A 26,240-nucleotide genomic window follows, 5' to 3' on the forward strand; every position below is an offset into this window, starting at 1 on the left:
TCCTCCAGTCCGCTCCGGAGGCTGCCTGCAGGTGAACGGACAGTCCGCCTCTCTGTGGATGTCCAGCGGATGTTCTTGTGCAGGCTTCTCCCCCCCGCGGTGAGGTTTGGACGGATCAACTCACCATGGCGCTGGAACCGGAGGGAAGCAACCGGCTCCTGCAGGACGTGCTGGTGAGAGCTGGCAACGAAACGTGCGCGGACTGCGGCAACCCAGGTAAGAAAGACCCCGAGCGCTGGAGAGCTGCAGCACTGATGCATGGAAGGTGGGAGGATGTTCCTCCAAAACCCAACAAGTCTGAGTGGATCTGGTCCAGATGTGATGGCAGTCAGGGCCCGGCAGGGACCAACTACCTGAAACAGCTCTTGTGCAGGTAGAATGAGGCCTGATTCAAAACAGACTGGACTCTGGACTTAGTCTGAGCCATAAACACTCAGTGTGTGTGTGTGTGTGTGTGTGTGTGTCTGTTTTAGTGGCTGAGGTTGTACGAAGACATGCCAACTGACATCATGTTTGTGCACGGCGTGTGTCTGCTGATGTTGTGGTCTGGTGTTGTTATGTTCTAACGGTGTCAGCAGCCACCTTCCACCTTGCTCAGTAATTACTGGTGTGTGAGTATTTTTGCTTTACATGTTTGTTTTTCATTTAGAGAAGTGCTACCCATCCATCCGGCACAAGGCACTACTTTGACCCAGCTTATGTTATTCCCTCAGATGAAGCTAAAGCATATTTGTCTTCATTCCTTTCTTCATCTCTCCATCCTCTCCCAATTCTCCTCTTTATCCCCTCTCCTCTGCTCCATCCCCTCCCTCCCTCCTCCCACTCCTTTCTCCTCACTGAAATGGCAATAAACCAGTGAGTGGCCACCGAGGCTTCAGCACGGGCTGTACGCCCAGTGCTTGGAGCTGAGCCCGCCCAGGATGCCTGTTCCTTGGCCCTGGTTACAGCTCCTTTGAGGACTGGCTGTATTGTAGCAGCTTTTGAAGCCAGTGGCGGTTTCGCAATATTAGATAGCTTGGTCCGAGAGGTGGACACTTGAAGCAGCGTTTCATCTTGACCGCAGGGTGTTATCTTCTTGAGAAATAAGCAGAGAAGTGTCTCCTTTAATGGTTGTTGCTGCCTGTGCGTTAACTACAGCAGCTTCAAAAGTAATTGTGTAACACGGTTCAGCTTAAAGCCAGAACTTCAAATCTTTTGTATCAACTCTCATTCACATTTTGGTCTTAAACATATTTTTACCTGATGATTTTACCTACACTTGGGTTTTCACTGAGTGATGCAAATGTCAGTTTGTCACTTAGTGTGCCAAAAATCTCACTAACTATTGTTGGTCCCCAAATCGCAAATCTAATTGCATTCCCATCAGCCTCATTTGTTCCTGTGTTTTTGTAGCTGTGCTGAGGTAGAGTGGATACATATCTGCAGTAATTCCTGAAATATGCAGATGATAGCACACACTTTCAGACAGTGTTATGCATATTTAATTGAACATATGCATGTTTTCAGTGAATCTGAATATATAAGTGTGCTAGACAGACTAGACTTGCATACCATGAGGTGCAAACGGCAAAAGACATCAGTAGGTCCCCCTGACACGGGTCGGTCACTCATGTTAATTTAAACAATGCCAGCATGGTGTCTGATGCATGCAGGAGGTAGGTTGGAGGGCATTGGGTACTTCTGTTGGATGGGTTCTCTGGATGTGTGGTGGGTGCCCGAGCTCGGGCATCTGTTGGGTCCTATTCATGGGCCAAACTTGAACAGCAATAGATAGATGTTTGGGTTCATTATCTTGATCAAAGACACTTCAACATGTGACCTGAAGGTGTAAACATCCCACCGTGTGTCCTGCGGCACAGCTGCTGAGATCAGTTAGAGAGACAAGAACCCTGCTTTTACCAATAACACTTTCATGTGGATTCTCTAAACTGATCTGCAGTGATTCAGCTAAGATTGTTCACCAGTTTTGCCTGGCAAGTACACGACATTACACCTGTGCAATTATTACACAATCAAATTTAGCCTCCGGGAATTTAAAGTGGGACAGATGTTATGTGTTCCACACCTGTGCAAAGCACATCTGGGATGTGACAGCTCTGGCTGGAGGGCTGATGTAGCCGTACAGTTAGAGAAGCAGGTAATTCTAGGGTGACTGATTAAGATCTCAGCTGGTGAAGTGACTCGCACTTTTTAACTCTCCAAGTGAAGAGAGTCACTTAAAACACAACGCTGCTGCTCTGTATTTGCATTCATACTCACTTGCCACATTTCACGAAATTCCAGGAGAGCAGGGTTCACAGATGAAAGCTGTTAGGATACCTATCCATCACCCCACCAGGTCCCGCATCAGGAATTCCCAGGGTCATTATTCATACTTCATAATGGTCACCATATGAATTATTGATGCTGCCTTCGGTGGCTCCAATCTAGAGTGGGGCGGAATTTTATCTCAGTGGCTCTTTTGGAAAAATATCAGTTTCATTACAGATCAAAACACGACAAATGAGCTAATGTTACTGAGGAGCAACAAGCTGAATAACTAAGTAGGACCAAACTGATAGTGCAGACATAGATTATATTATAACTGGGTCTTTATTGGCAAGAATCTGGCAGTATAATATGTATCTGCTACACAGGGGTTCCAATTCAATATATAATGAGATTTATGGATGCAATGGAAGTGGTGAATCCTTCAGAAAAACTACCACAGTACAAAGAAAATGCTTCCATATGCCGAAAATCTTCAGCTGCGTCGCACTTAATCTTCGATCTGAGTAAGTGAGTTAACATTTGCGTACTGTAAGACAGTGGCATTTCCGTTTAACTCACCATACTGTGGAAGCGTTTATTCCATACGACACAAAGAGGGCCCTCCGCATGTTGTGAACTGGTACAGCATGTATGCAAGAAATGCAGTTTATAGGGGGAGGGGTTAACCCTGGTAATCTGCAGTAGCTGTAATTTACGGATGTTCGCTCAACACCTCGTATGTGGGCTCTCATTGGCTGCACACAAAGAAGCCTCAAGTCCCCCATTCACTTCCCCATTCCCCATTCTCATGTAAGATTTACCCACGTCGACGGTGGGGATTTTATCTGCCGAAGCAGCTCTTAATCTGCCACTGCAGGCTGTCCAAGTAGAGCCTATATATGAGACACACTGTCTTTCCAAATAAAATAAAGTACTGACTGAGTTATTTTGTTTGCACAAGTTCAGGCTTGTGGTAACTTCGGCATGTGAGACGAGAGGGATCAATTTATTTTATGTTCGCCATTCTGTGTTGCGTTAGCTGTTCGTCACGCTGAGTGAGATCTCACTGTGTTCCTCAAATATTTGATCCTGGCACATTTTGCAAACGAATCCCAGAAAATGAGTCCACCTTTACACTCTATACAAACACAGATCCTTGCATGCGCTGTTGGATCAATCCTGACCATCAAAACTTTAAATCCCCAAGCACCAACATCAACTGTATAATAATTTACCCTACACTGCCTGGTTGTAACCAGTCAGTGGAATAGCAAAGACTAAATGACCAAATGAAAGTGATTGGAATCACTACAACAGTCTCATATTAAGTACTAAACATTCCAAAAGAGCTTTTTCTTATGAAAACTACTTGTGTGTTCGCTTAATGAAAAGCACATTGAAATCAAAGGATGTTACCAAAACCACCTGATACTTTCTTACATGTCAGACAATCTGTGAATTACAGTCAACTTGAATGAGGAGTGGTCTAGACAGCCCAGCTATTTATTATTTCATGATGGCGACGTAACTTAATGACAATCCTCTGATTTACCATATCGACATTTAAAATATGTTTTGGGTCAGAGACGTAGGAATGTTGTCCTTTTAACTTCACAGCCAAACAGCTGACTGTGATCCTGCTGAGTGTAAACCCATTACACATCCGTCCAGTCCTCTCCTGCTGTCCGTGGTCACCTTCATAATGTAGTTGTTCTCATTTACACATCATTGTATTTCTGCTGTCGGATAACTGAATTCGTTTTTTAATCCTGCTCCACAAGCACAGTACTTTCATTAGACGGTCCTGGATCATCCATCTGTTATCTGCAGTTATCTACAGTTACCTTTTTCTTATAGCATCACCAGGACACTCGGACCAATCCCTGCTGAGATTGGACACAGTCATCTGGACTGATTACCAGCTGCATGTCTTTGGACTGTGGCAGGAAGCTGACATACCCAACCAGATCCAGTCAGTGTTTTGTTAAAAGTGAAGATTTCCTTGTGCACACCAAAAAAAAAAAAGCCTGTAAAGAAAAGTACCTGGTTTAACCAAGAAAATATGTTAATAAAAGAATTAGAATGATTTCCTAAAGCAAACAGGAGGATATGATCAAGGCAAAAATTCAGTCTGATCCATGATCGATTGTTCCCGGTGAAATCTTTGCAGTGATATGCTGCTTCATTCTGTGACTTGAAATCCCGGCAGGGGTAGTGACTCTTTAAGGCTAGGCTGAATGCAGACCATCCCGTCATCAGCAGCAACTTGGCCATCCTCCCTCACCCTGTTTTTATCTACTGTAACCATCACAGAACATCCATTAACCTGACAGAAAGCCTGCTGGAATTGGTCTGAAAACACAAAATTGGCAACACTGGGTGGTTGTGCATTTTTTACGCTTAGTCATTCTTATTCTGTCCTACCTTACCTTTGCACCCCTCCCACCCTCTCTATCTTCTCCCTGCTGGTGTACTCAGATGAGAGGCTGAGCTGGAGGTTTATACGACAGGGTTTTTCTATAGCTCAGCACCGTTGTGGTGATGCCCTTCGCTGAGGACACACAAACAAGTTATTTCCTCCAGAGAGCAGCCTGAGCAGTCTTCCGAGCAGCGAAGAAGGTGTTTGTTCAACAGCAAAAAGGAACTCTGACAAGATAGGAGCAGGTTCAGCTCTGGCAGCTCGCCCATGGGTTTCCTTATTAATACCTGAAGAAAGTTTGAGATACAACAGATATCTTGCATTTCCCCTGCAGCTTGCCACATAGGCATGTTCCCTTTTCGAAGAGCATTTTGGGTAATAAATGATGTGGCAACGCAACCTTTCCCACCTTCCAACAGGAAAATCTGATCACACCTTTGCCCTCTACAGCAGAGGGAGAACAAGTGGTGATTGAGTCGGTATAAACAAGTATTTTAAACACATGTAAACCTGCACACGGTGTCGCCCCATGCAGTTTTACAATCCGGTGCTGGTCTTGTCAGAGTCAGCGCCTCCACGTGAGACACTTTGGTTAGTGGCGTCTGTGATTTTAAAGCTTATTTCAGGGCTGCAGCTTTAACTACTGAGCAGAGGTAAAGCAGCAATAATGCGGGATGAACATACAGGAAAGTTAAAAAAAAAAAAAAAAAAAAAAAAAAGAGAGAAGAAGAAGCTTGTTTCTACCAAAAACAATTTATCTAAATATATTTTCTCAATGTCAACACACTAACTTCACAGGCATTGTAACAGGGGTCAGCTTTTATCAGCCAGTTTAGAAAAACCTGTTAATTAGGGCCCAAGCACAGAGGATGTGAGTGCCCTTTTGGAAATGTTGTTCTTATTAATTTTATTTGCTTGTCAGCTTGTTCTTTACTTCCCAGTCAGATGCAAGCACCACTTTATGTGGAACCAATTTATTCCTGGCGTATAGAAAGGATTTAGGGTAGTGCCAATTTAAGTTTTTGCAGCTAACCTTAGAGATACCACAACTACCATCCCTGGTGGGGCCCTCTTAAAGTTAGAAAGTACAGCACCTCCCAGTTTCCATCAGTAAAGTTACTTTCACGTTAGAATCAGGCACTTTGAATGGTACAAGTTGTTATTAGGCCTGTGAGGAAGTGTTTGGTAGTGGACAATCTCACTCTGGGGCATCGTTGCCTTGTTTTATACTTATATTCTTGCTCCTTCAAACAGAGCAAGTGAAGTTTCTCCTGTCCACTGTGGCCCACAAGGATTATTAGTCCTGATGGCCATTCTGACTTTGGCTAGTTCCTGTTCCAATGGCGTTACTGAGGATTGGTAGCTCACCCCGGCCCCAGGTTGATCTTTTCACCGACAAATCTGGTCTATATCTATTTTGGTTTCAAGTTGCCCCAAATCCCCTGGAAATTATGACTGGTGGGTTACACTTGGACTTGTGATACACCGGCATAATCTCATCCAAGTGTTTGCAGTCTTTGACCATCACCAACAGCCAGCTCCACTGCTGTCATGCAGGGTTTTCATTAATACTTAATAAGGGACTTTTGAAAATAACCCCTAACTTTTTACCAGCCGTTCCAATATTCCAGCCAATTACCTTTCACAACAAGCCACATAACAGTTTGTTAAAGAAGCCAATTCTTTTCAGTCTTTGTGGGAACTTGAACAGAATCCAAACCGCAACAAGAACTCTGCTGCATGATAACATCAAAAAGAGGAGGATGCAGTGGCAATGCAGTCAGAGAGAGGTGTAAGAGTGGCTAAAACGTACACTATGTGAATATTACTGGATGTTGCTAGTCAGATGGCAGCCGAGCAGCAGATTCAGCAGCCAGTGATAGCAACCAGGTAATGCACAGCTCCACTGCACGAAACCACAATCTTTCCAAAAATGTATTATAATATGAAAAAAAAAAAAGAGTGTGTCTTTGGTTTGCAAACACTCCAGCCAAATAAAATTTTAACTCAGCAAATAAACATACTGTTTGCAGTCAAGGGTTACCTCCATATTATGCAATTACACATCTTGATTATAGTGCAGCAGCAAACACTGACATGTTTCATGAGGAGCCTTGGATGTAAGACAGAAATTAGGACACTTAAGCCAAATAACAGATGACTTTGACAACCAGGAAGACAGCTGGGACGCAGACGTCACCAGGATCCTTTAAAAACACACTGGGTGTTTGTTTTATATAGATTTCCTATGGATCTGCTGCTTGCAGTAGAAAATAGTCCTGGGATTTTCTAAAAACACAAAACGTGCAGACAAAGAAGATACTCAAGTCCTCCTTTGGACTTGAGTTTAGCAATTACATTTTGTTTTTGCTTTGTTTACCTTCCTATATTATATTCTAATTCCTATTGATAGTCGGAATATCGGTGTGATTAACGGGGACCGATGGCAGGTTTACGTCTACAGGAGTGCTGTTGTAAACTAACAAGCATGCATATTTTTTCTTTTTACTTATTTGCATATGAATTGACATATATGTTGACTTAATATTGACAACAACACGTAGTCGACTCTGTTGTCACTTGACATGTTTAACTGAGCTTAAACATCAAACAGGAGATTTTAACAAATCTCGTTGAGCATCTGCGGTGACTTGCGGACCAGTTGTGGTCCACAGACCAGACTGTTAGAAAGTTTTGGCTGGATTTTGAAATTCAGTTCATTTATATCTGCCGTCCACTTCAGTTTATTAGTTTACACGGTGAAATCAATGAGACAAGAAGCTGGTTAGTGTTTGTCTGAGTGTGTCTCAATAGCTGCGTAAGCGGTGGACCGTGTAAATAAATTCATCATTGGCCCTTTTTACTATAAAAGCCTCAGGTTATTAGTGAGACTTTACAGAACCAGGGTCAAGATGAGGTTAAATGCAAAGAAAATGTTAGAACCAACTCTAACTACGTAACAAAAATGTGGTGATGTTGCCCGAGTGGCTGAATTTAGACATGAGAGGGTCACAATCTCAGCTGGGCCCTCAGTTTGGTCATTAACCCCCACCGTGACGCAGCCAGCAACAGACTGATGTGTAAATGTCCAGATGCAGAAATAAACTGGCGCAGATGCAGAAAACTGCCTGCAAATGCACATACACACAGGGGCTGCTATTGTATAAATGCCCCCTCATTCATTTACGCTGCATCTGCCCTGCGGTAACGCCACAGGCACTTCTTTCTTCAACCTTGTGTGGTAGAATCAATAGCTCTGTTGTCTCTCCACCCAATGAGGCCTGTAACTACAGCAAAGCTTGATTTTTTTTTTTTTCTTTCTTTTTCCCCCTGAAACAATTCCTTGGAGATGGAGCCAAGATGCAGCTCTTTGACAAATACGCCTCAAACAGCATATGCACTGTGGAGAGAGAAATAGCGGCAGTCACACTGAATCAGGAGTTTTCCACCTCCTGTTCTCTGTGACGGTGCATCTGTCATTCACAGCGATCCTGTTGAGCAACATCTTCTCTGTACATGTAGACGAGGAAACCCTGTGTGTGCGCATCTGCATGGGGTGTGTGTGTGTGTGTGTGCGTGTGTGGTTCAGTCATACGGCAACTGTAATCTCCATGAGTGCTGTCTGCGTCTCTGTAAGGCCTGACTCAGACAGCGGTGACCTCACCACTGAATGACTGGCTGTGTGTTTCGGTGTCAGTGAGGTTGTGTGTGTGTGTCTTTCTGTTGCCAGCAGAAAGAAAACACAACGGAAATAAAATGGAACAGGTTTGACTTCATCACGTGCCGCTCCCCATTGCTCTGTGCTCGATCACAACCAAGAGTGATGATGATGATGTGGGATGAGTTGACGTTCATAAACATACTGCAAGCGGGTCAAGAGTTAAAAGAGTGAAACCAAAGCGATGTTACATAACACTCCTTGGGATCTTGTGAGCTCATATATTCTCTCTGTAAGATAAAGAACCGCTGGGCAGGTGACCCGTCCATCACGGGGCCAACACACAGAGACCAACAACCACTCAGACCTACGGACAATTTAGAGTCACCAGTTAACCCAAACATGTCTTTGGACGTTGGGAGGAAACCCACACAGGCACGGAGAGAACAGCACAGAAAGGCCCCATAAATGCACTTCATATATAAATTTACCTTCCCTTGCCTTGCCTTGTCTTCTTCCCTTACCCTCGTCCAGCCCTCCTACCTCTCCTCCGCCATCATTTCCTCATCCCTGAACTGTCCACTGATCCCCAGCCAGACTCTTTGGCATCTCAGTCACTGCTTTTTCCAGCCTCAAGAGGATAAAGAAATGGAAGAATTGTATTTTTTGCTGTCTTCCACCCTCCCCTCCCCCTGTAGCTCCCGTATGACTCCCTTTGAGTAATACCCACTCTTCACAAACAGTGTGTGTGTGTGTGTTCACGTGGTCTTGGTGCACCAAGCCGAGGGTCCTTGTGTGAGAAATGGCAGCTGCAGAGGGACTGAGGTGGCGAGAAAGCAGTGACTTTTGTGCGCCGCCTGTTGAGGACATGACATTCTTGGTCACCAGTGGCCATGCTCACGTGCAGATATGTTGCTACGCAACCAAACCAGAATGTATTTAAAATGACAACATTTCCAAGTGCCATACCTAAATTACAGCCCCTGCTATTCTTTAATCAAAGCAGAATGTGTCACAAAACTCTTTTTCATTCTTAGCAACATAAACATTGTGGTCTGCGGCTACGATTTATATCATAACAGATTTTCTCAACTCAAATCACGCATCGATTGTTGTCGCATGTCATGCAGGCCTAATTTGTAGTTAATTCATAACTGTAAAACCCACCACTTGGAAATGACCATTACTTAAGTCTTTAATAGCCACATTAAAATTAAAATGTTAGATATTTGTGTTTTTACAAAAGGCTAACCAATCAATTGTTTGATTAGTTGATAGCTGTAGTGCGCTGGTCCGATTGTATTGAAGTTGATGGGAATCATTTCCTGATGACTTTACGACCTCAGTCTCTAGCTTGCGGTTTTCTATAAAGCAACATGATGTTCAGTTTATAAATGATGCTCCCATTTAGAGGCCATAGGGCAGATTATATATTAGGACGTGGCCTCATTATGATTGACAGACTTTACCAACCAATTAGGAAAGAATACAAATCAAGTCAGATCCAGCCCACACTCCTCCTCAGCTCCTCATCCTCTTTCAAATAGTTTTTTCTGTTGGTTTTCGAAAAAAAGATGGCTGCATCCATTTCCCGAACTGGAGGCCTCCTAGCGACAGTTCAGTTCAGTTATTATGAACACATAACTTAAAAGAATTAATTCCTTATCACACCAGTGGTGATTTGCCTTCTCACCAGGATTGTCTGTCCCTGTATTCTAACCAGCTTCCTAATGAGCAGCTCTTTAGTTACAACAACTGAGCTTCAATCGTCATGATGCTGTGTGGTCACTCACCTCTCACTGCCCTCTGTGTTTCTCTCTCTGACACACTCAGTCACCCCCAGACTCATCAATTTTGCATCTATTCAAAGTCTCTGATACAATGACTCAGATGTTCCTCTTCGGAAACACCCACAGATGCTTTTTATGGGTCCTGCTTCAGAGAAAAGTATATTTATTTATTTATTTATTTTTCCCCCACTTATTCGCACATTGTCTCTACCGTGTTTAATCATATGGTATTATTGGAAGTAAGCAACAGATGTGTGTGTGTGTGTGTGTGTGCCAGGTTGTGTTGGCACTGTAAATCACATCTTCAAAACATAAAATACTGCATCTTCTCTTTTTCGGGGTGTGTTCATTTGCATATGTGTGATGATGTGATCACAGCATGTTCCGGAGCTTGATGATGAAAATAACTTGATCACATCTCTGGTGATCTGTTTCGTTTCAGTAAGCCAAACAGGATTTCCCCAAAGTTATATTTTGCTGCCTTGCTCTGCTTTACGAGCAGGGACACACTCAGATAAACTCCCTTGTCATATTTGCTTCATTTACTTTGCTCTTGTTACCTCCTAACTTTCAGTATTTATAGCCTGAACATTGAGCTGCTGTTCTTTTTGTTGTGGCACCTTTATCACAAGACCTTCTCGCATCTCCTCTCTTATCTCTCTTTAATCTCTGTCCATCATCCTCCTTTACCCAATTTCATTTCCCCCCTGTTCTCTCCCTCCCCAAACTCACGTCTTTCCTTTTCACCTCCACGCTTGTCCTTCCTACACGTCATCTTCTCTTTCTTCAAATCCGGCTCTCCCTCTCTCTCTCCTGCAGAGCCAGACTGGGCGTCGCTGACTTTGGGTGTGTTTGTTTGCCAGGCCTGCTCGCTCCTCCACCGGAGCATCCCCCACATCAGCCGAGTCAAGTCTGTCCAGGACACGTGGGAATCCAGTGAGGTGGAGGTAGGGCAGTCACGGAAATATACAATAAAATGAAAAGTCTCGAAATTTAAAGAATGTTAACATCACCCCTCTTTTTGATATTTGTGTATTGTGTATTATATGTGACATTGGGCCTCATGCTGCACATTAACTGTATTTAATAGTATATTGTAGCCCTTTCTTTAGCTTGCTGTTGTTTTTCAGGCGTACTGGTCAGTTGGAACAGCAGATTAGCATCGAGACAAAAAAATCAGCATTTTATCTGGCTGAACACAGCCAATATTGATTATTTAGTAACGCTTTCACTGTCTGTGATACCGGCCACTAAATGTATCTCTAGTCCCAAGACAATGAATTGTTATCAGCTTGAATAACAATGACCATCACATGACCCTGACCTCTGATCCCCAGGCCCTGTGGAGGAAGAGAAATTCCTCCCAGGGATCAATAAAGTTTTATTTCATTAGTGCGACTGGTTACACTTTTCTCCTGGGTGTTTAAAGAAGCTGAGCTGTTGCATCCCTCGCTGACCCCTTCATGCATGCAGCATTCTGTCATCAAGAAATATGATTTCTGTGCTAAAGTGTAATCACTGAAATGCAAAGCTTTGTCATAGGTGAGACCCGGTTCCAATCTTTGGATCTGTAGTCGAGATGTGAAGTCGCCCCTCGAATGTGTCATACCAGCATTAAAATGCCACCATTGAACGTCAAAAAAAGATTTTGTTGAGATGTAGGAGAGCAATGATTGGGATGTAAAGTGGATTTGACTTAAGAGGAAAGTGGAGAGGTGATATAAAGCAAAAGGAATGATACAGCCCAGTTATCCGTGTTTGATTAAAACCAAGCAGACGCATTAGAGAATTAGATGTGTGGATGAATGGATTTGATTCATTTCATTTCATCTCCAACCGCTTATCCATCAGGTTAGATTTGATTGCAACATAAAAAATAAAGCCCTGTGAGGGTGTTGTGTGTTGGCGTGTGATAAATTCCTGCCTCTACAATTCCCCTATTGGGAAAGTTTTCGGTTCGTTTTGAGATGCCGGCATTTATTGTTGAGACTTCTAGAACTCTTATGGTCCCATTTCAATAATTTTTTGTCATTTTTTGTCAAACAGTCACAACAATATTTGCTTCGTTAGCCATCCTGATTTAAATAAGCTAAGACAGATGTCCCACAAGGGTCATCCTTCACACTGACTTTCAATAAAACCAACTGTTATCCTACTTTGACTCCACCCATTTTTATTTTTTATTTTTTTTATGAGCTGCCATTTTGAAGCCCTCAGTTTGTAATTTGGCTGGCAGCCATCTTGGTTTTTCGAAACCATTAAAAACCATATTTGAAAGAGAAAGTGGAGCTGGAGTGAGAGCTGGATCTGACCTGCTCTGCACTCCTTCCTAACTGTGTGGTACAATCTTTTAATCAGGCAGTAGCCACGCCCTAATCCATCCATTTTCTACTAACTGGGACCATCATTTAAAACATGAACATCATGTCATACTGAAGACTTAGACAATGAACCCATTTGGAAAATGTTTACTGAGCTAATAAATAAAGGGAGAAGTAGGGACATTTTCCCATTTACTTCAATACAATCTGACTTTTCTTTTTGATCATTATTGGTGTCTCCCTTTAATGGTCATTACATAGAATGCAGAGTTAAGGCTCTTCAGAATTGGCTTCATTAAATAGACCTAGAATGTACAGTTTTATGAAAAATGAAAAAATAAATTTTGGTCTCCTACCAAAGCTGTTTGAGGGATGACGTAAAGTCACTCTCAAGTCCTTGGAACTATCTTGAGAAGACCTTGTCTGAAAATAGATATGCGTTTTCATCTGAAAAGTACTTTAATGGTTTGAAGAAGTATTACAGATAGGATAATATTATCTTCAGTTTGAGAGGGAAGGAGAAGAATGGAAAAGTCAAAGTGAAAACGCTTGAAAGGGACACAATAAAATGTCTTTGGAGTAATATCAAAGAGCTGAAGAACAGGAAAATCTTTTTACATCACAATATTATCAAATTTAGGTGCTCATGAAACATTATTGGCATGAAATAAATCCTTACATAACACGTAGACAGTCCATAAGGTTTATATTGAGAAAACCTGCATCTATTTTGTTTTTCCCAATCATTGTTTTTGTTAATAAGCTATTAACGACAGTACAAAATAATCAATCTATATTCACAAAGAAGTGTTATGAATTTTATTTAAAACACAATAACAGGAGCACAGTTGACATAATAATAATCAGACCTTTATTTATAAAGCACTTCCAAAGGACTTTAACACACAAATCAAAATGAGGTGCTTTTACAGAGTGAAGACAAACACATACTTCAATATGTATGTACGCAAACACACACACAGTCAAAGCCATAAAAGGGTGACACATAGAAGAATTATAAACTGTTTGAAAAAATACGATAAGTAATTCTAATAAATAGATGAATAACAGAGTAAAAAGGTCAAAGATAACGTCACATAAAGTCAAGTCCATAAAAATGAGTTTTCGGAAGACAGTCAAAATAAGTCAGCTGTATCTCCTCAGGCAGGTCGCTCTGGAGCCGAAAGAACCACCTTTGGAGTTACGCTTCGACTGTGGAACGAGCAGACGGGCTCTGCCTGAGGATCTAAGGCTGCCTACCGGCCTCATGTGGGATGGGAGGACGGGAGTCAGGCTCAGACGTGCTTTAAAAGTGATCAGGGGACATTGAAGGGAAGCGAGGATCAGGGTGCTGTGAGGTTAACCTCAGTGAAGTCACTAATGACACTAATGTCCAGAAGTCTGTAAGCTGCATGCTACCAAGCTTACCCTTTATTTTCCATCTTTTTTTGATGTGGTTGGCCACATTTGGCACGTGTGTAGGTGAGGCTCTTTGTGCAGAGGGATGCAGAACAAAGGAGTTTTATCATCGTTATTGTTTGAAGGTGGGAGTGAATATGTTTAACACAAAAGTACCCAGCTCTTCCTATTATGTCATCGTAGGAAGGAAAAAAGGGCCTGTGTCACCATTTATGCCGCATTCCCATCAAGACGCTTATTTTTATGAAACAGTCGCTGGATGTTATGCTCTATAGACGCTCGTGATTCAATCCTTCACCCTTTTTTTTCGGAAGGCGTAATATATGAATTGGATACTGAGCAGGGGGGGTTAAGCAAAATGGCTCAAAAATAGTTCCTGATATTTTGCTGTGATGATATTGATGTCATGCTCTAAATGTCACATCTGAGGTGGAAGAGGCTACACATTTTTGGCAGCAAATTTGTTACAAAATCATAATTTCTGTGACTTCCTCAGAGGTTTGTACATTTTCTGCTGCTATTTGACCTTCATAAGAGAGACGTCTTGGAGCTGCTTCCCTTTCAGAGCCCCTCAGAGGATAAGAGAGGCATGTGGAGGGATTCAGCCAAATGGATTGGGCTCAGGGATTATCTTCGGATGAAACGAAAAGATGAAGGGAAGACAGACACGTCCCAATGCAGTGAAGCTATTTCCACAATTAATCCTACAGATGAGCAGAAGCCTCATTGTCAACTGAAGGAGTCACAAAAAAGTTTTTTATTTTTTTTATTTTGTTATATTCAAAATTTCTTCCCCCTTTGGAATTCTCCTCACTATTTTCTAGCTCTTCGGCTGCTTTTGTGAAATGCATTGCCTCCTGGCTATGTTTCTTTTTTTTAATCTTGGTTTTTACATTCCTTACAACACAAGTAGACACTGATTATAAAATTAATATGAATTGCACACTTTGTATATCATCATTTGTGTATTCTACCAGACAGAATATTGGTTATATGTACTTCTGACTTTCTTTCAGTTAATGGCTGCTATGGGAAACAATGCAGCCAAGGCCAAGTACGAGCAGAAGGTTCCTGCTTTCTATTACAGACCAACACACACTGACTGCAAGTAAGTTTGTTTGTTTTTTTTTTTCCACATAAAAAGTATAAAAAATAAAGGGGCAGCGCTGTTTTCGATATAATAGTTCTCGTGAGGTTTTCATGATGCAGTTTGTGTCATATAGGTGAAAATACTCACAGAGCTTAGGGCCTTACTGGTGTTTTAGTTGTACGGACAAGTCACCTCAGGTAATCTCAGTGTGCCACTGGATAACTGTGACCGGGATAACAGAGTCAAAGACAATGTCTATTCAGAGATAAAGGCTCCACGACAAGATCAGATGCGGCCTCATTCTGAACCAAATGGCAAATGTGTCAGCAAACAGTTGCCTGGTTATGCATCACCGCTTACTGCCAGCTCTGTCTGTTTGCACAGTTTAACGGTTGACTTATCTTCTTTGTAATTTCATGATGTTTTTGACAGAAAATGCTGTGAAATTTGAATATTTTATGTGCATATGTTTCATATTCGTATATAATGTCACCATGCCATCATTGTTTTCTACCAGGCACGCATCAGGTGAAATTTAGGTGAAATGCTGGACGTAGATCACGCAACACGCCTGTGAGTCACAGGGCTCGTGTCACACATGAAAAATGAGCCCCAGGAGGCGTCCGTTTTTCTTGCTTGAAGCTGCTAACATGACTGCCACAATTGTGTTGAACAGCTGTCATGCACACCCGTTGCATCTGGTCTGCTTCCTGGAGTGCCACAGGGTGGACATATATTTTAGGCCAACCCCAGTTTGGCCTAAAGTTTATGAGTCACACATTTTGTTCTGCATGGTAATCTGACTAATTCATTTTAAAGAGTAATTGACAGAATCTAAATTAAAAAAAAAAGGAAAAGAAGACGCTTTTGTTAAGGTATGAAAGAACAGCGCGGTCACAGACAAACTCTGTTAGTGACTGTTCTTTTAAGTGGTTGCTTTAAAAGTGCTAAAATGCTAACAAATATCCAGATTCCTCTGTTTGGATCCATGTTTCTGGCCATTTGGTGAATATATATCTGACATTCAGTGTTGAACCAGCTCCGCTTTGGTCGTTACTTTGTCCTGAGGGACATAGCTGGTCCTTTAACTGCTACAGGCACCATGTTGTTCTACAGCTGTGTGACTAAAATATCACTTCCTCTTCCTCTTTGTATATCAAAGATATTATCATGCAGTCCAGTGGCCTGGAATGACAATGTTCAACAGCAAAATATTCCTCAAAGTATGACAAGCAAATGTGCAGCCACTTCTTGTTTCTATACTAATAACATATTTATTTGAACTTTTCTGTCTCTAAAAATCTACTTGACTTGCTCCTCCTTTCTGCCTTTAATTAGCGAAGTTGTCCATTCGTTTCTCGCTCAGCATGTCAGCATCTGTCCTGCAGGATTTCATTAAACTAGACAGAAACAAAAGAAAGAAAGAGAGAGCTCAGGTGAAAGAGAAGCGTCTCTCAGTCTGTGGTTGTGTTCACCTGCACTTTTCCCCCGAGAGCCAGAGTTTAGCGTTTAAGACATGATGTCGCTTGAAGGTGTCACTCAAAAAAACTATCCAGTAGGGGTGAGACATTTTAGCTCTTTGTGCCGAAAGAACAGTCGTTTTATTTCTGAGAGAAGCCAATAAAAAAAGAAATGTGTGGTAAGAGAAAGGATGAAAGCAGTTCGGAGCCTGGAGGGGAGGCTGAAAGGTTGGAAGAAGTAGAAAAGGAAATGGTGAGAGAGACTGTTGGCATGGTGATGTGCCGGCTGTTGCCATTTGTTTCAGCACACACAAGAGGAAGAGATTTCGTCCTTTAAATACAGTTTTGGTAGAAACAATGGAAAGCGGAGACATTGTGATACAAATGTGCGTCCTTCACGATTCTCTTTAACTGGGGTTAGGTAACACTATTGTTTTGCTGCTTGCTGGTCTATTATTTTGTTTTATTTGTTATTATTTTTTGCGTCGTTAAAAGGTGTGTGACGATCTCGCAGAGAAACAGAACGCGTGTTGTGTGTGCGGATGGGGACAGGTGGTGGCTGTGTAACTGATGTGAACGCTAACTGTGTGTGTTTTTCATTATGTCTCCAGGCTGCTGAGGGAGCAGTGGATCCGAGCCAAGTACGAAAGGAACGAGTTTGAGTTCATCGAAAAACAGGAGCCCTATTCTGCAGGTTGGTGTGTGCGCTCACATGTTTGTGCTATTATACTTATAAACACCGTGATTGCTTATATTGTTCCCCCAACACCAACCCTTCTGCTGGCAGAGCCAACAGTGGCCCAGAAACAACTAAATATATTCTCTGTATTAGCAAAATGTGATATATCCACTCAAAATCGGTTACTATTTATTTGTTACTATGACCTGCATCAAATCTAGGATTGAAAATTCATTGCAACAAACAGAAGAAAAACTGTTTTAATGGTCATATTGTGATAAGTTTCTTTTGTCTGTGTTGTTTTCTTGTTTTTCTTTGAATTGGACAAGGACAAAAATGCATTAGATTTTTTTCCTCTTCGCATTCTCTCAGTGCAGGAGATGTGTTCTTTGTGAAATTTGCCCTTCCAGCCCAGCCCCATGATGTCCACATCTTCTGAGGAGAAAAAGCTGAAGGAGAGGAATTATGCTACACTTCTACCTGATGCTGCCATTGCAGATTCAAAAGAGGCCAATGATTCAAATCAAAGTTGTGACTCCCATCTCGGTTCTCCACTGCATTATTACGCGTACATTTTAGCGTACATGTTTTAAGGATTCATCTGTCGATTGGGAATGACTGTCCGTCAGTCTGTCCAGATGCTCACCAGCCTTGTGCTCACAGAAATGAGGACATGAGACTTTGCTCCGTAAGACTCCGTAAGACTTCAGAAAAACAAATCGTTTTGAGCTGGTAACACCTCAGAAAAAAAAAACATAACTGTGAGGCCTTCCTTTTTTTGCTACCCCCAATGTGTAGGTAGATATATACAGCTGACTCCTTCGTGCACAGTTATTTTGTAGCAGGTGTAATCGCCCACTGTGCAAGTGAAAAGAGTATAAACATAGATCCACAAGCGTCACTCCAGTGTGGACATCTAAAAGAGAGCAAAAGTGGCTTTTCTGGTAGTGTGTCAGGTTTGCGAAGTTTACTCTTCGATAAGCAGGTTCTTGAAAGCTCCCTGGACAAATGTCAGTATTGGGAATTAAATAACTCAGAAATGTCCACCCGTGTTTTTCATTTTCATCCTTCCTCTTTTAAGTGGTGCTCTATATGTTTGCATTTAAAAGCATATTCAAAATGTGACACTGTAATTGTCAGTGATGGAAAATGGAGCTGCTACACACACTGACTGTGCGTGTGTGTGTGTGTGTGTGTGAGTACAGTGTTTGTGTTAGCTGGGCCCTTTAGTGTGTGTATTTCCTAGTATACATTTCACATCTCGTTGGAGATGGACTTCTGTGATTGGTTTGCAGTGACCTCACCCGTTTATTGTTACAGATGACATGCGCACCCACACACACACGCACGCACACACTAACACACACACAAATATCATAAATTGAGTCATGCTGTCATCTCTGTGCGTTTCTGTTCACAACAGCACTCATTTTGAACTGCATCTCTGTACAGTGCCTTTCTGTGTGTGTTTCCCTGTGCATGTGTGCGCACTTGAGACTTAGCGTTGGCAGCCTTAGTGGCCTCCACAGCAGGATCATTGATCCAGTATGCAAAGGACAGAATGAAGGAAAAGAGCATAAGGGAAGGAGACGAGGGTGGGGACAGGCAGGGCTATTGATCGATGAGGTAATGCCTGTGTAGGTGAATGTTTAATGTCAGAAAGTCACAGCCACAACGTGCACAAGCGCACGCACGCGCCCACTAGGAGGGAGTAAATGAGTGCAGAGGACAGACAGATAGTGAGGTAATCAGTGAATAAGGAGAACGGGGAAACAGCGGGTCAGTACACAAACTGTGGGTGAAAACGGCAATGCGGTGAATGACTCACGTTGATGTTTGTGATCATTGCGCTGTTATGAGAAATATTCAGGACACCGTCTTGTGGAATATCCCCCGGGGGATGAAGAAAGTATTTCTGATTCTGATTAACGTTCTGTAACCACAGGCTGTTCACCAGGACCAGCACACAATCCTGGGAAATCTGTTGAAAGAGAGACTGGTAGGTGAGGAGTTGAGTGTGACTGTTAAAATGACATCAGAAAGGGTTCTGCAAAGTATTTTGGTCTTTTGCATTTTTTTTTACTCTGAAGTGCCGACTTTGTCACTACTCTCAATCCAAAAAGCCGGAATGACACATCAGGCACTTATGACATGAGAAAAGTGTGGAGGGAGGAGTTTCGATCATTCTCAGCTTTAATATTCACCCCTGATCCAACTTCAGAGTGAGCCATTTTTTATCAAATATAGTTTCTACTAATGTGAAATTTTTCACAAATATCTTGACATGATGAGATGCTATTATCAAAATAACTTCCCATCAATAACTTCTACTACTACAGGGACATGACAGAATTCAGTTCACCTGATCCCCCTTCTCATGTTCAGTGTGGAAAATATTTGACACTTTACACTCCAAAAAAAAAAAAAAAAAACTCAAGACATCAGGTAAAGGCCAGCATGTAAATGAACTACTCATCCACTGATGTGCATCTTATGCCATTCAAGCCACAGAAATAGATCCAGATTGGACATAAAAGACTTCACAGTGCAACAGAAATAGGCAAGAAAAGAGAAAAATGGAGGCAGTGTAGGCAGCATTTGACCAAAATAGGCTAAAGAAGAAGAAAACATCACAGGCTATAAATGGAACAGCATATCATTAACACGGAAAGGGATGTTCTTTGGTACGCAGACAATCAAATCTCTCTCCAGGTTGCTGCCTCATGCTGCTTCCCCTTGCTAACGTTTTCCTCTCTTGTCTGTTTGTTTCTTGGATCTTTTGCTGTGTTTTCTCAGCTCCACACACGTCTCCTTTTTCTTCGCCCTCCTCCAAATGAGATTAAGATCAAACGATATTTGTTTTCACCTTAACTGAAGTATAATTTCACTCCAAGCAGTTGCAGCATTCCATGGTTTCTGTTGTGTCTGCTATGCTTTATCTCTCGTTTTCTCTGATGTGCGTCTTGATACCAGCCTCCCAACCACATACAATTTTTTTCCCTCTCTACTCAGGGTACCGAGAGGGGTTTCTATGGAAACGAGGAAGAGACAATGGTCAGTTTCTCAGCCGAAAGTTCATCCTGTCAGAGAGGGAGGGAGCGCTAAAGTACTTCAACAAGCAGGATGTAAGCAAGATGACACAGCTAATTTTAACTGTATTTAAGCTGGCACATTTTTACTTTGGCCAAAGCCTTTATTACTGCTTCCTTTATTACTGCCTTGTTGTTTATGTCTTGTTGTTGTTTATGTCTGCTTCCTCTAAGGCCAGGGATCCCAAAGCGGTGATGAAAATTGAGACCCTCAATGCCACTTTCCAGCCGGCCAAGATCGGAAACCCATGCGGCTTGCAGATCACCTACCTGAAAGACAACAGCACAAGGAACATCTTTGTCTACCACAGTGATGCTAAGGTACTTTGTTACTTACACTCATATATGTTTAATTCATTATCATTTGTACACTGAAGTGATGTACTTTCCAAATGCACAATATAAAGTCTTAGATTAAAGCAATTCTGGGTTAGTAGTATAATATGCATGCTGTCTGCTGTACTGAATACACTTGGACTTGGAAATGTCCCTTAATAATTAATCACTTTTGGCTTTTTCCAACTAGCGTCAGTGGCCTCAGTAGCTACAGTGAAGTCACAAAGTATTTAGAGAGTGGAACATTTTGTGTTTGTGCTAAAAAAAAAAAAAAATTCAACTGCTGACTTCGCTTTAATTTGAGGATGTCAACATCTAGATTCTGTGAATTGTGTGAATGCGCCCTATTGTTTGAATGTTGGAGGAGTATGTTTTTTAAAAAAAGGGTTGTGGTTTCAGAGTCAGCACTTTAGCCTCAGACAATGCTTCATTTCAAGTTGATTGCGCTGAAGCACCGATGGAAAACAGAGCAGCATGTATCAGTGTTGTGCTGGAGCATGGTTAGCTGTGTCACCCTGCAGAAGGCTCTGGGTTCAGACCAGCGGCCTGCAGCCAGCCTGTGTGGAGTCTACGTGTTCTTCCTGTACTCCGGCTTCCTCCCATAGGCCAAACACATGCAGGTCCATGTGAAACACTTACTCTAAAATCGATCTATACAGTCTATTGGCCCTTTGGTAGACTGGTGGCCTGTTGTCGGTGAACCTTACGTCTTCCGGTGGATTGGCTCCAGCCTCCCTGTGCTCCTGCATGGACCAGCAGCAGAGATGGCAGACAGATTCTGAATCTCTAATTTGTTTTCATGTGCGTTGGTTCGACAGGTTAAAGGAGAAGCAAGTGCTGAACTTTAAGTGGCAATTCAGGTTCAGGTTAGCATGGGGCGTTCAGGTGTCCTGGTAATGGTAAAGAGAGGGGAATGCATCGTGTCAGGGTTAGGATCAAGGTTAATGGAGTAAAACATGGACGTGTGTCTGTTACATATCAGAGGTTTACTGTTTGACTCAGAGAGATGTGGGTGGATTTGGGGAGGGAGGGGACAACAAGATTAGAAAGAAGACAGAGACGGACAGTAATTACCATTCAGGAGATTGAGTGAGAGCCAGCGACTACCCCATCTGCTGGTTTGCAGACGTTAGTGAAGGCTGATGAGTTCACCGGGTTTGTCCGGTGTCGCCGTCACTCTTGCTGTGTGGCGGAGTTATCGACAGTGCTGCAGCATCCGCCAGGCACCGGTGCTCTCGACTGCTCCTGAGACCTTCACTGTCATCAGAGATTAAAAAAAAAAAACAAACAAACTGTAAATAAATTCACATTCTTCGCTCACACCCCCAAAATAGATTTGGTGAAAAGGGTGATTGTGCATTTGCAGCAGGACATGTGGGCACCAGTGGTGTTTTATTTATTTTGCACGTGTGTTTTCTTGCAGGAGATGGTCGACTGGTTCAACGCTATTCGAGCAGCCAGGTTCCACTACCTGCAGGTGGCTTTTCCTGGAGCGAGTGATGAAGAGGTGAGGATGACCATTTCAATCCTGAACCACATGTATATTTGGTGAACGCATGAACAAATATGACTACAAGTCTGATTATTAGAAATTGTGTTCATGTAGAATGAATAATATTCTGGGGGTTCACCTTGGAATCATTGTGAAATCACCTAATAATATATATTTTATATAAATCATACTAGAAGAAATAATATTATTTAATATATAATGCTTATTCCATGTGATTCTTTTTTCTTTTATCCTCCAGTTAGTGCCCAAGCTCACCAGAAACTTCATGAAGGAAGGTTTTATGGAGAAAACAGGCCCAAAGGTTTGTGCAGTGGTTACATTCACCGGATCCTGCCAAGTCTTTATATCAAAATAATGATTCATGACAACCTAGTTTCCTCTCTTGCTTTGGCCCATCTCCGACCAAAATGTCCAAAGGTTGAGTGGTGTAATACAGTGGTTTCCAGCCTTTCCGCCTCATGACACATTAAAACGAGGCCTTGTCTATTAGCAGCGCTTGCATCATCACAGCGCCACAGTGTGTCAGTAAACTGAGAGCTGTTCCACTGCAGGTTGTGTAAGTTCAGTGTCTTTTTTTAGGCCTAATGGGGTTAAAGTATCTGATATTTCACAAGGATAATGCAAAGGAAGTGGGTAAGTCAGGAAATAAATGTATAAAATGTGTCGGAACTTGTCGCTCAGCTTCCACCCACAGTCCAGGTTCATTGGTGACTTGGGGTTGTTTGTCTCTTTAAGTGTCGATGTGTTCGACGCTGTGATGGAGTGGCTCACTGTCCAGGATGCACCCCGCCCTGCCCCGTGTCAGTGACCCTGCAGGGATAGGCAGTGTGGAGAATGCATGGATAGACAGATGAGGCCACGTTTAGGACATAGCAGCGTTGGGCTCTAAACCACATCCAGCGAAACAAGCACAAATCGGAAATTGTTTGTTTTGGCCCACCGGACTCCGCATCTCGCTTATCAATAACCTTGGCCAGCTTCCCACCTACATTAAGCCATACACCAAACCTAAGCCATAATCTTCAACTCTGCTTACGAGCTTGACAAACAGGAAAAGGCCTGAGTTAAATTCTTTCAGGCTCATACCATCAATAAAACAGATCCCTTCCTCACATCAACATAAAGAGTCATTGATGCTCTTACATCCTCGGAGCTCGACTACTATAATTCTCTGTAATTGGTCCAGGATGCTGCAGCCCAGTTTACGACTGGTTCCAGAGTCGGGGTTCACATTACCCTGGTCTAGGCCTCCCTCAGCTTCTTCTCAATCCTCTTTAAGATAGATTTTAAGGCTGTATCGGTCATTTTTTAAAGGCCTCAACGGATCATCTCCCCCCTCTATCACAGACTTTTCAATGTGCTTTCTCTTTCATAGCCAGACTGTGGAACAGCCATGTCCGTGTCCATCCCACAACATGTTTATCCTCAGTAGTCATTGCAATTTTTTAATGGGCTCAAAGATGTTATTTTAATCTTCTTTTAGCTGTGTGTCCAATAGAATTAGCACAAAGTTGTCTGAGCTTTGCTGGTCGGTTGGCGATCCATTCATTCACACCCGCTCAGATTGAAATAGTGACCACCCTTTTTGTGGTGAACTAACCAAACCAACGTCTACTGCTTCCTTATGTCATCATCCTCCTTCTCTTTGTCTTTGACCCAGCACACAGAGGGCTTTAAAAAGAGGTGGTTTACCATGGATGACAGGAGACTCATGTATTTTAAAGACCCTCTGGTAAGAAGAGATCTGCTTTTGCTTTGTTCTGACACATAAGTCGGCATTCAAGGGTCGCTCACCTCACCCTGCTTTCCCAGGATGCCTACGCCCGTGGTGAGGTGTTCATCGGCAGTAAGGAGAACAGCTACACCGTGTTGGCCGGCTTGCCCCCATCTACCCAGGGCTACCACTGGAACCACGGCATCACCATCGTCACGCCAGACAGGAAGTTCCTGTTTGCCTGCGAGACAGAAGCCGAGCAACGTGATTGGATAGCCGCCTTCCAGAGGGTCATCAATCGACCTATGAGGCCACAGGAGTATGCAGGTACAGGGGCTCGACAGGTCGTTAATCAGAAGGTTTCAGCAACTAAAATGGCACTCAGTGGAGCGCGCACCTTTGCCAAAGCTAACCGTTCTCTCAGTATTATCTGGATTCGCACCAAATTGTACAAAGTCATAGATCGAAATTTCTCAGTGGGCCTGTTTCAGACTTTCCATCAAGAGCCAGACCTTGTTTCCCAAAACATACAGTTGGTTGGTCACAATAATCATATCTTGCTCACTTGTGGCTGCTATTGTAAGTGTTGGTATAAAATGTTATTTTATGTTATATTTTATATTATTTACATTTCATTTCTGGAATAGACACCTTGGCAGTACACAACGAGTTTATAATAAATCTATCGTTACAATAAAAAAGTCTGAATTAGAGCTGTAGTTTAAGCTTTTTCTTAGTGACAATGTTCAGTGCAGCACGTGTGTTATGTTGCGTGTGGCGTGAAAATGAAAGCTGACTCTGATTCTGCAGTATCTTGTCAGATACAATGTGGAATCGACCGCCAACAATTTGAATATGTTATGCTAATAAGTGCTTTTTGTTTTCTGTCCTCAAATGTCACGAGTGCATCAGACATATTTGACAGTCCGCAGCTTTTGAAAACGCTAAACTGAGATTAAGGCTTCTTCATTTATACCACTGAAGATTGAAGGGGCATCTATAGAGGTGACTCCAAGTGTGACAACCGCCCCTTTTGGTTCAGTAGTTTTGGCAGGATTCTGCTGAAAAACATATGTGTAAACGTTTATTCTGCAGGTCTCTGCAGAGCAAACTCAGACTCATCAGTTTGTGTTTTGGTGCAACGGTAAAGCTGCTGCGCTTTATTCTCTGTGGTTCTCCCTCAGTAACATTCATGCAAAAGCAACACGATTGCTGCTCCCGTTATCTGCATTACTGCATTACCTCATTGCATTTTTCTGTTTCTGCAGTGGAGGCCCATTTCAAACACAAGCCCTGAAGCCTGCAGGAAAACAGAACCAACTCTTAAAAACTCCAAAAGCCAGTCTCAGTCAGATCAGAGACAACCCCCTCGCGCAACCACAAACCATGGTGAGAATGAGAAGGGATGGGGTTGGGGGACGGGTGGGCATTTTGGGATGATTCATGATGAAGAAAAAGAAGAGAATGACACAGAGGTCCTCTAGTCTTATATAAATGTAGGAAACTCAAAATCTAAATGGATTCCTGGCCCCTCATCGGGTCAAATGCTGGTGATCTGAGGCCAAAGGGTCGATGGTGGCATCCCTACTGCGCCTATCAACCTTGTGCTACACATTACCTGTCAACCACCCCCGTCTCCTCAGCCCTGTGGACCCTTCCCCCGCAGCAAACCCCCCCCTTCCCCCAGGATTTCATCATGTGAACGGTTCATTCTACCTGTAATCTAATGTAATTATGTAATCTAGTCATTTCACTGGTTGCTTAACAAAGACAATGCATTGTTAATTTATTGAATGTACAGTTTTGATGACAGTGGCTTACTGTGTGCGTGGAATTGTGATTTTATTATTATTTTTTTTGTTATTATTTATTTTTTCGTTGAGGAACACTGTGAGGTTGAACCTCTGGCACTGACACCCTGTTAAACCTAAATCTACAAAGTGCTTTTAACAACAAATATGCATAAAAACACATACAAACTCTCAGTGATCACCGTCGCTGTTAACGTAGCCGGAGGTGGCTGATCTGCATCCAGACAGGTTTCTTTTCAAACCTCAATCTGACAGCTGTTCTCGTATTTATTTGTACTGTTGAACATACTGAGTCATCGTAGAACGTTACTGCTGCTTTAAAGGATTGTAATGTGACAGGATTGTAATTTATATGACACTTCAACAGCTGTTTGATTTACTTTTTGCATCTTGTTTTAAAGACACACTGTTGTGTTGATCCTGAAATCACAGTGATAGGTTGTTTCATTATAAAAAAAAATCTTAACATCAATACAGATGGGTCTGAAATCAAATGACGGTGTCTGATTTGTGTTCAACATTTCAGCAGCTTCACATGTGTTTTTAGTACACAGGGAGTAACACCCTAGGTTTATTAAATCTTGGGTTTTACTAGGGCAATCATTCTGATTGGTAAGAACTACAATTATTTCATTTATTTAATGCTTATATTTATTGGCAAATAGGCAGTATAGTATACAGTCAAAGTCGT

At 42.4% G+C, this 26,240-nt stretch overlaps 1 protein-coding gene across 2 annotated transcripts; it reads left to right on the top strand.

Moving 5' to 3' along the window:
- Positions 1 to 26,021, top strand: LOC115060332 (arf-GAP with dual PH domain-containing protein 1). 2 transcript variants are annotated; one of them, XM_029528223.1, is made up of 11 exons: positions 1 to 216; positions 10,937 to 11,064; positions 14,874 to 14,965; positions 17,019 to 17,101; positions 20,099 to 20,211; positions 20,350 to 20,496; positions 21,935 to 22,018; positions 22,263 to 22,325; positions 23,685 to 23,756; positions 23,837 to 24,065; positions 25,007 to 26,021. In XM_029528223.1, exons 1-11 carry the CDS (start codon positions 126 to 128, stop codon positions 25,033 to 25,035), a joined length of 1,131 nt encoding a protein of 376 aa, XP_029384083.1. In that variant the 5' UTR covers positions 1 to 125; the 3' UTR covers positions 25,036 to 26,021. The 2 variants fall into 2 exon arrangements, with proteins under 2 accessions (XP_029384083.1, XP_029384084.1); XM_029528224.1 differs by having other exon boundaries at positions 139 to 216; positions 10,981 to 11,064.
- The last annotated feature ends 219 nt before the right edge of the window (positions 26,022 to 26,240 follow it).

Source organism: Echeneis naucrates, chromosome 19 (genome assembly GCF_900963305.1).
Source record: "Echeneis naucrates chromosome 19, fEcheNa1.1, whole genome shotgun sequence".
In the NCBI taxonomy this organism is placed as follows: Eukaryota; Metazoa; Chordata; class Actinopteri; order Carangiformes; family Echeneidae; genus Echeneis; species Echeneis naucrates.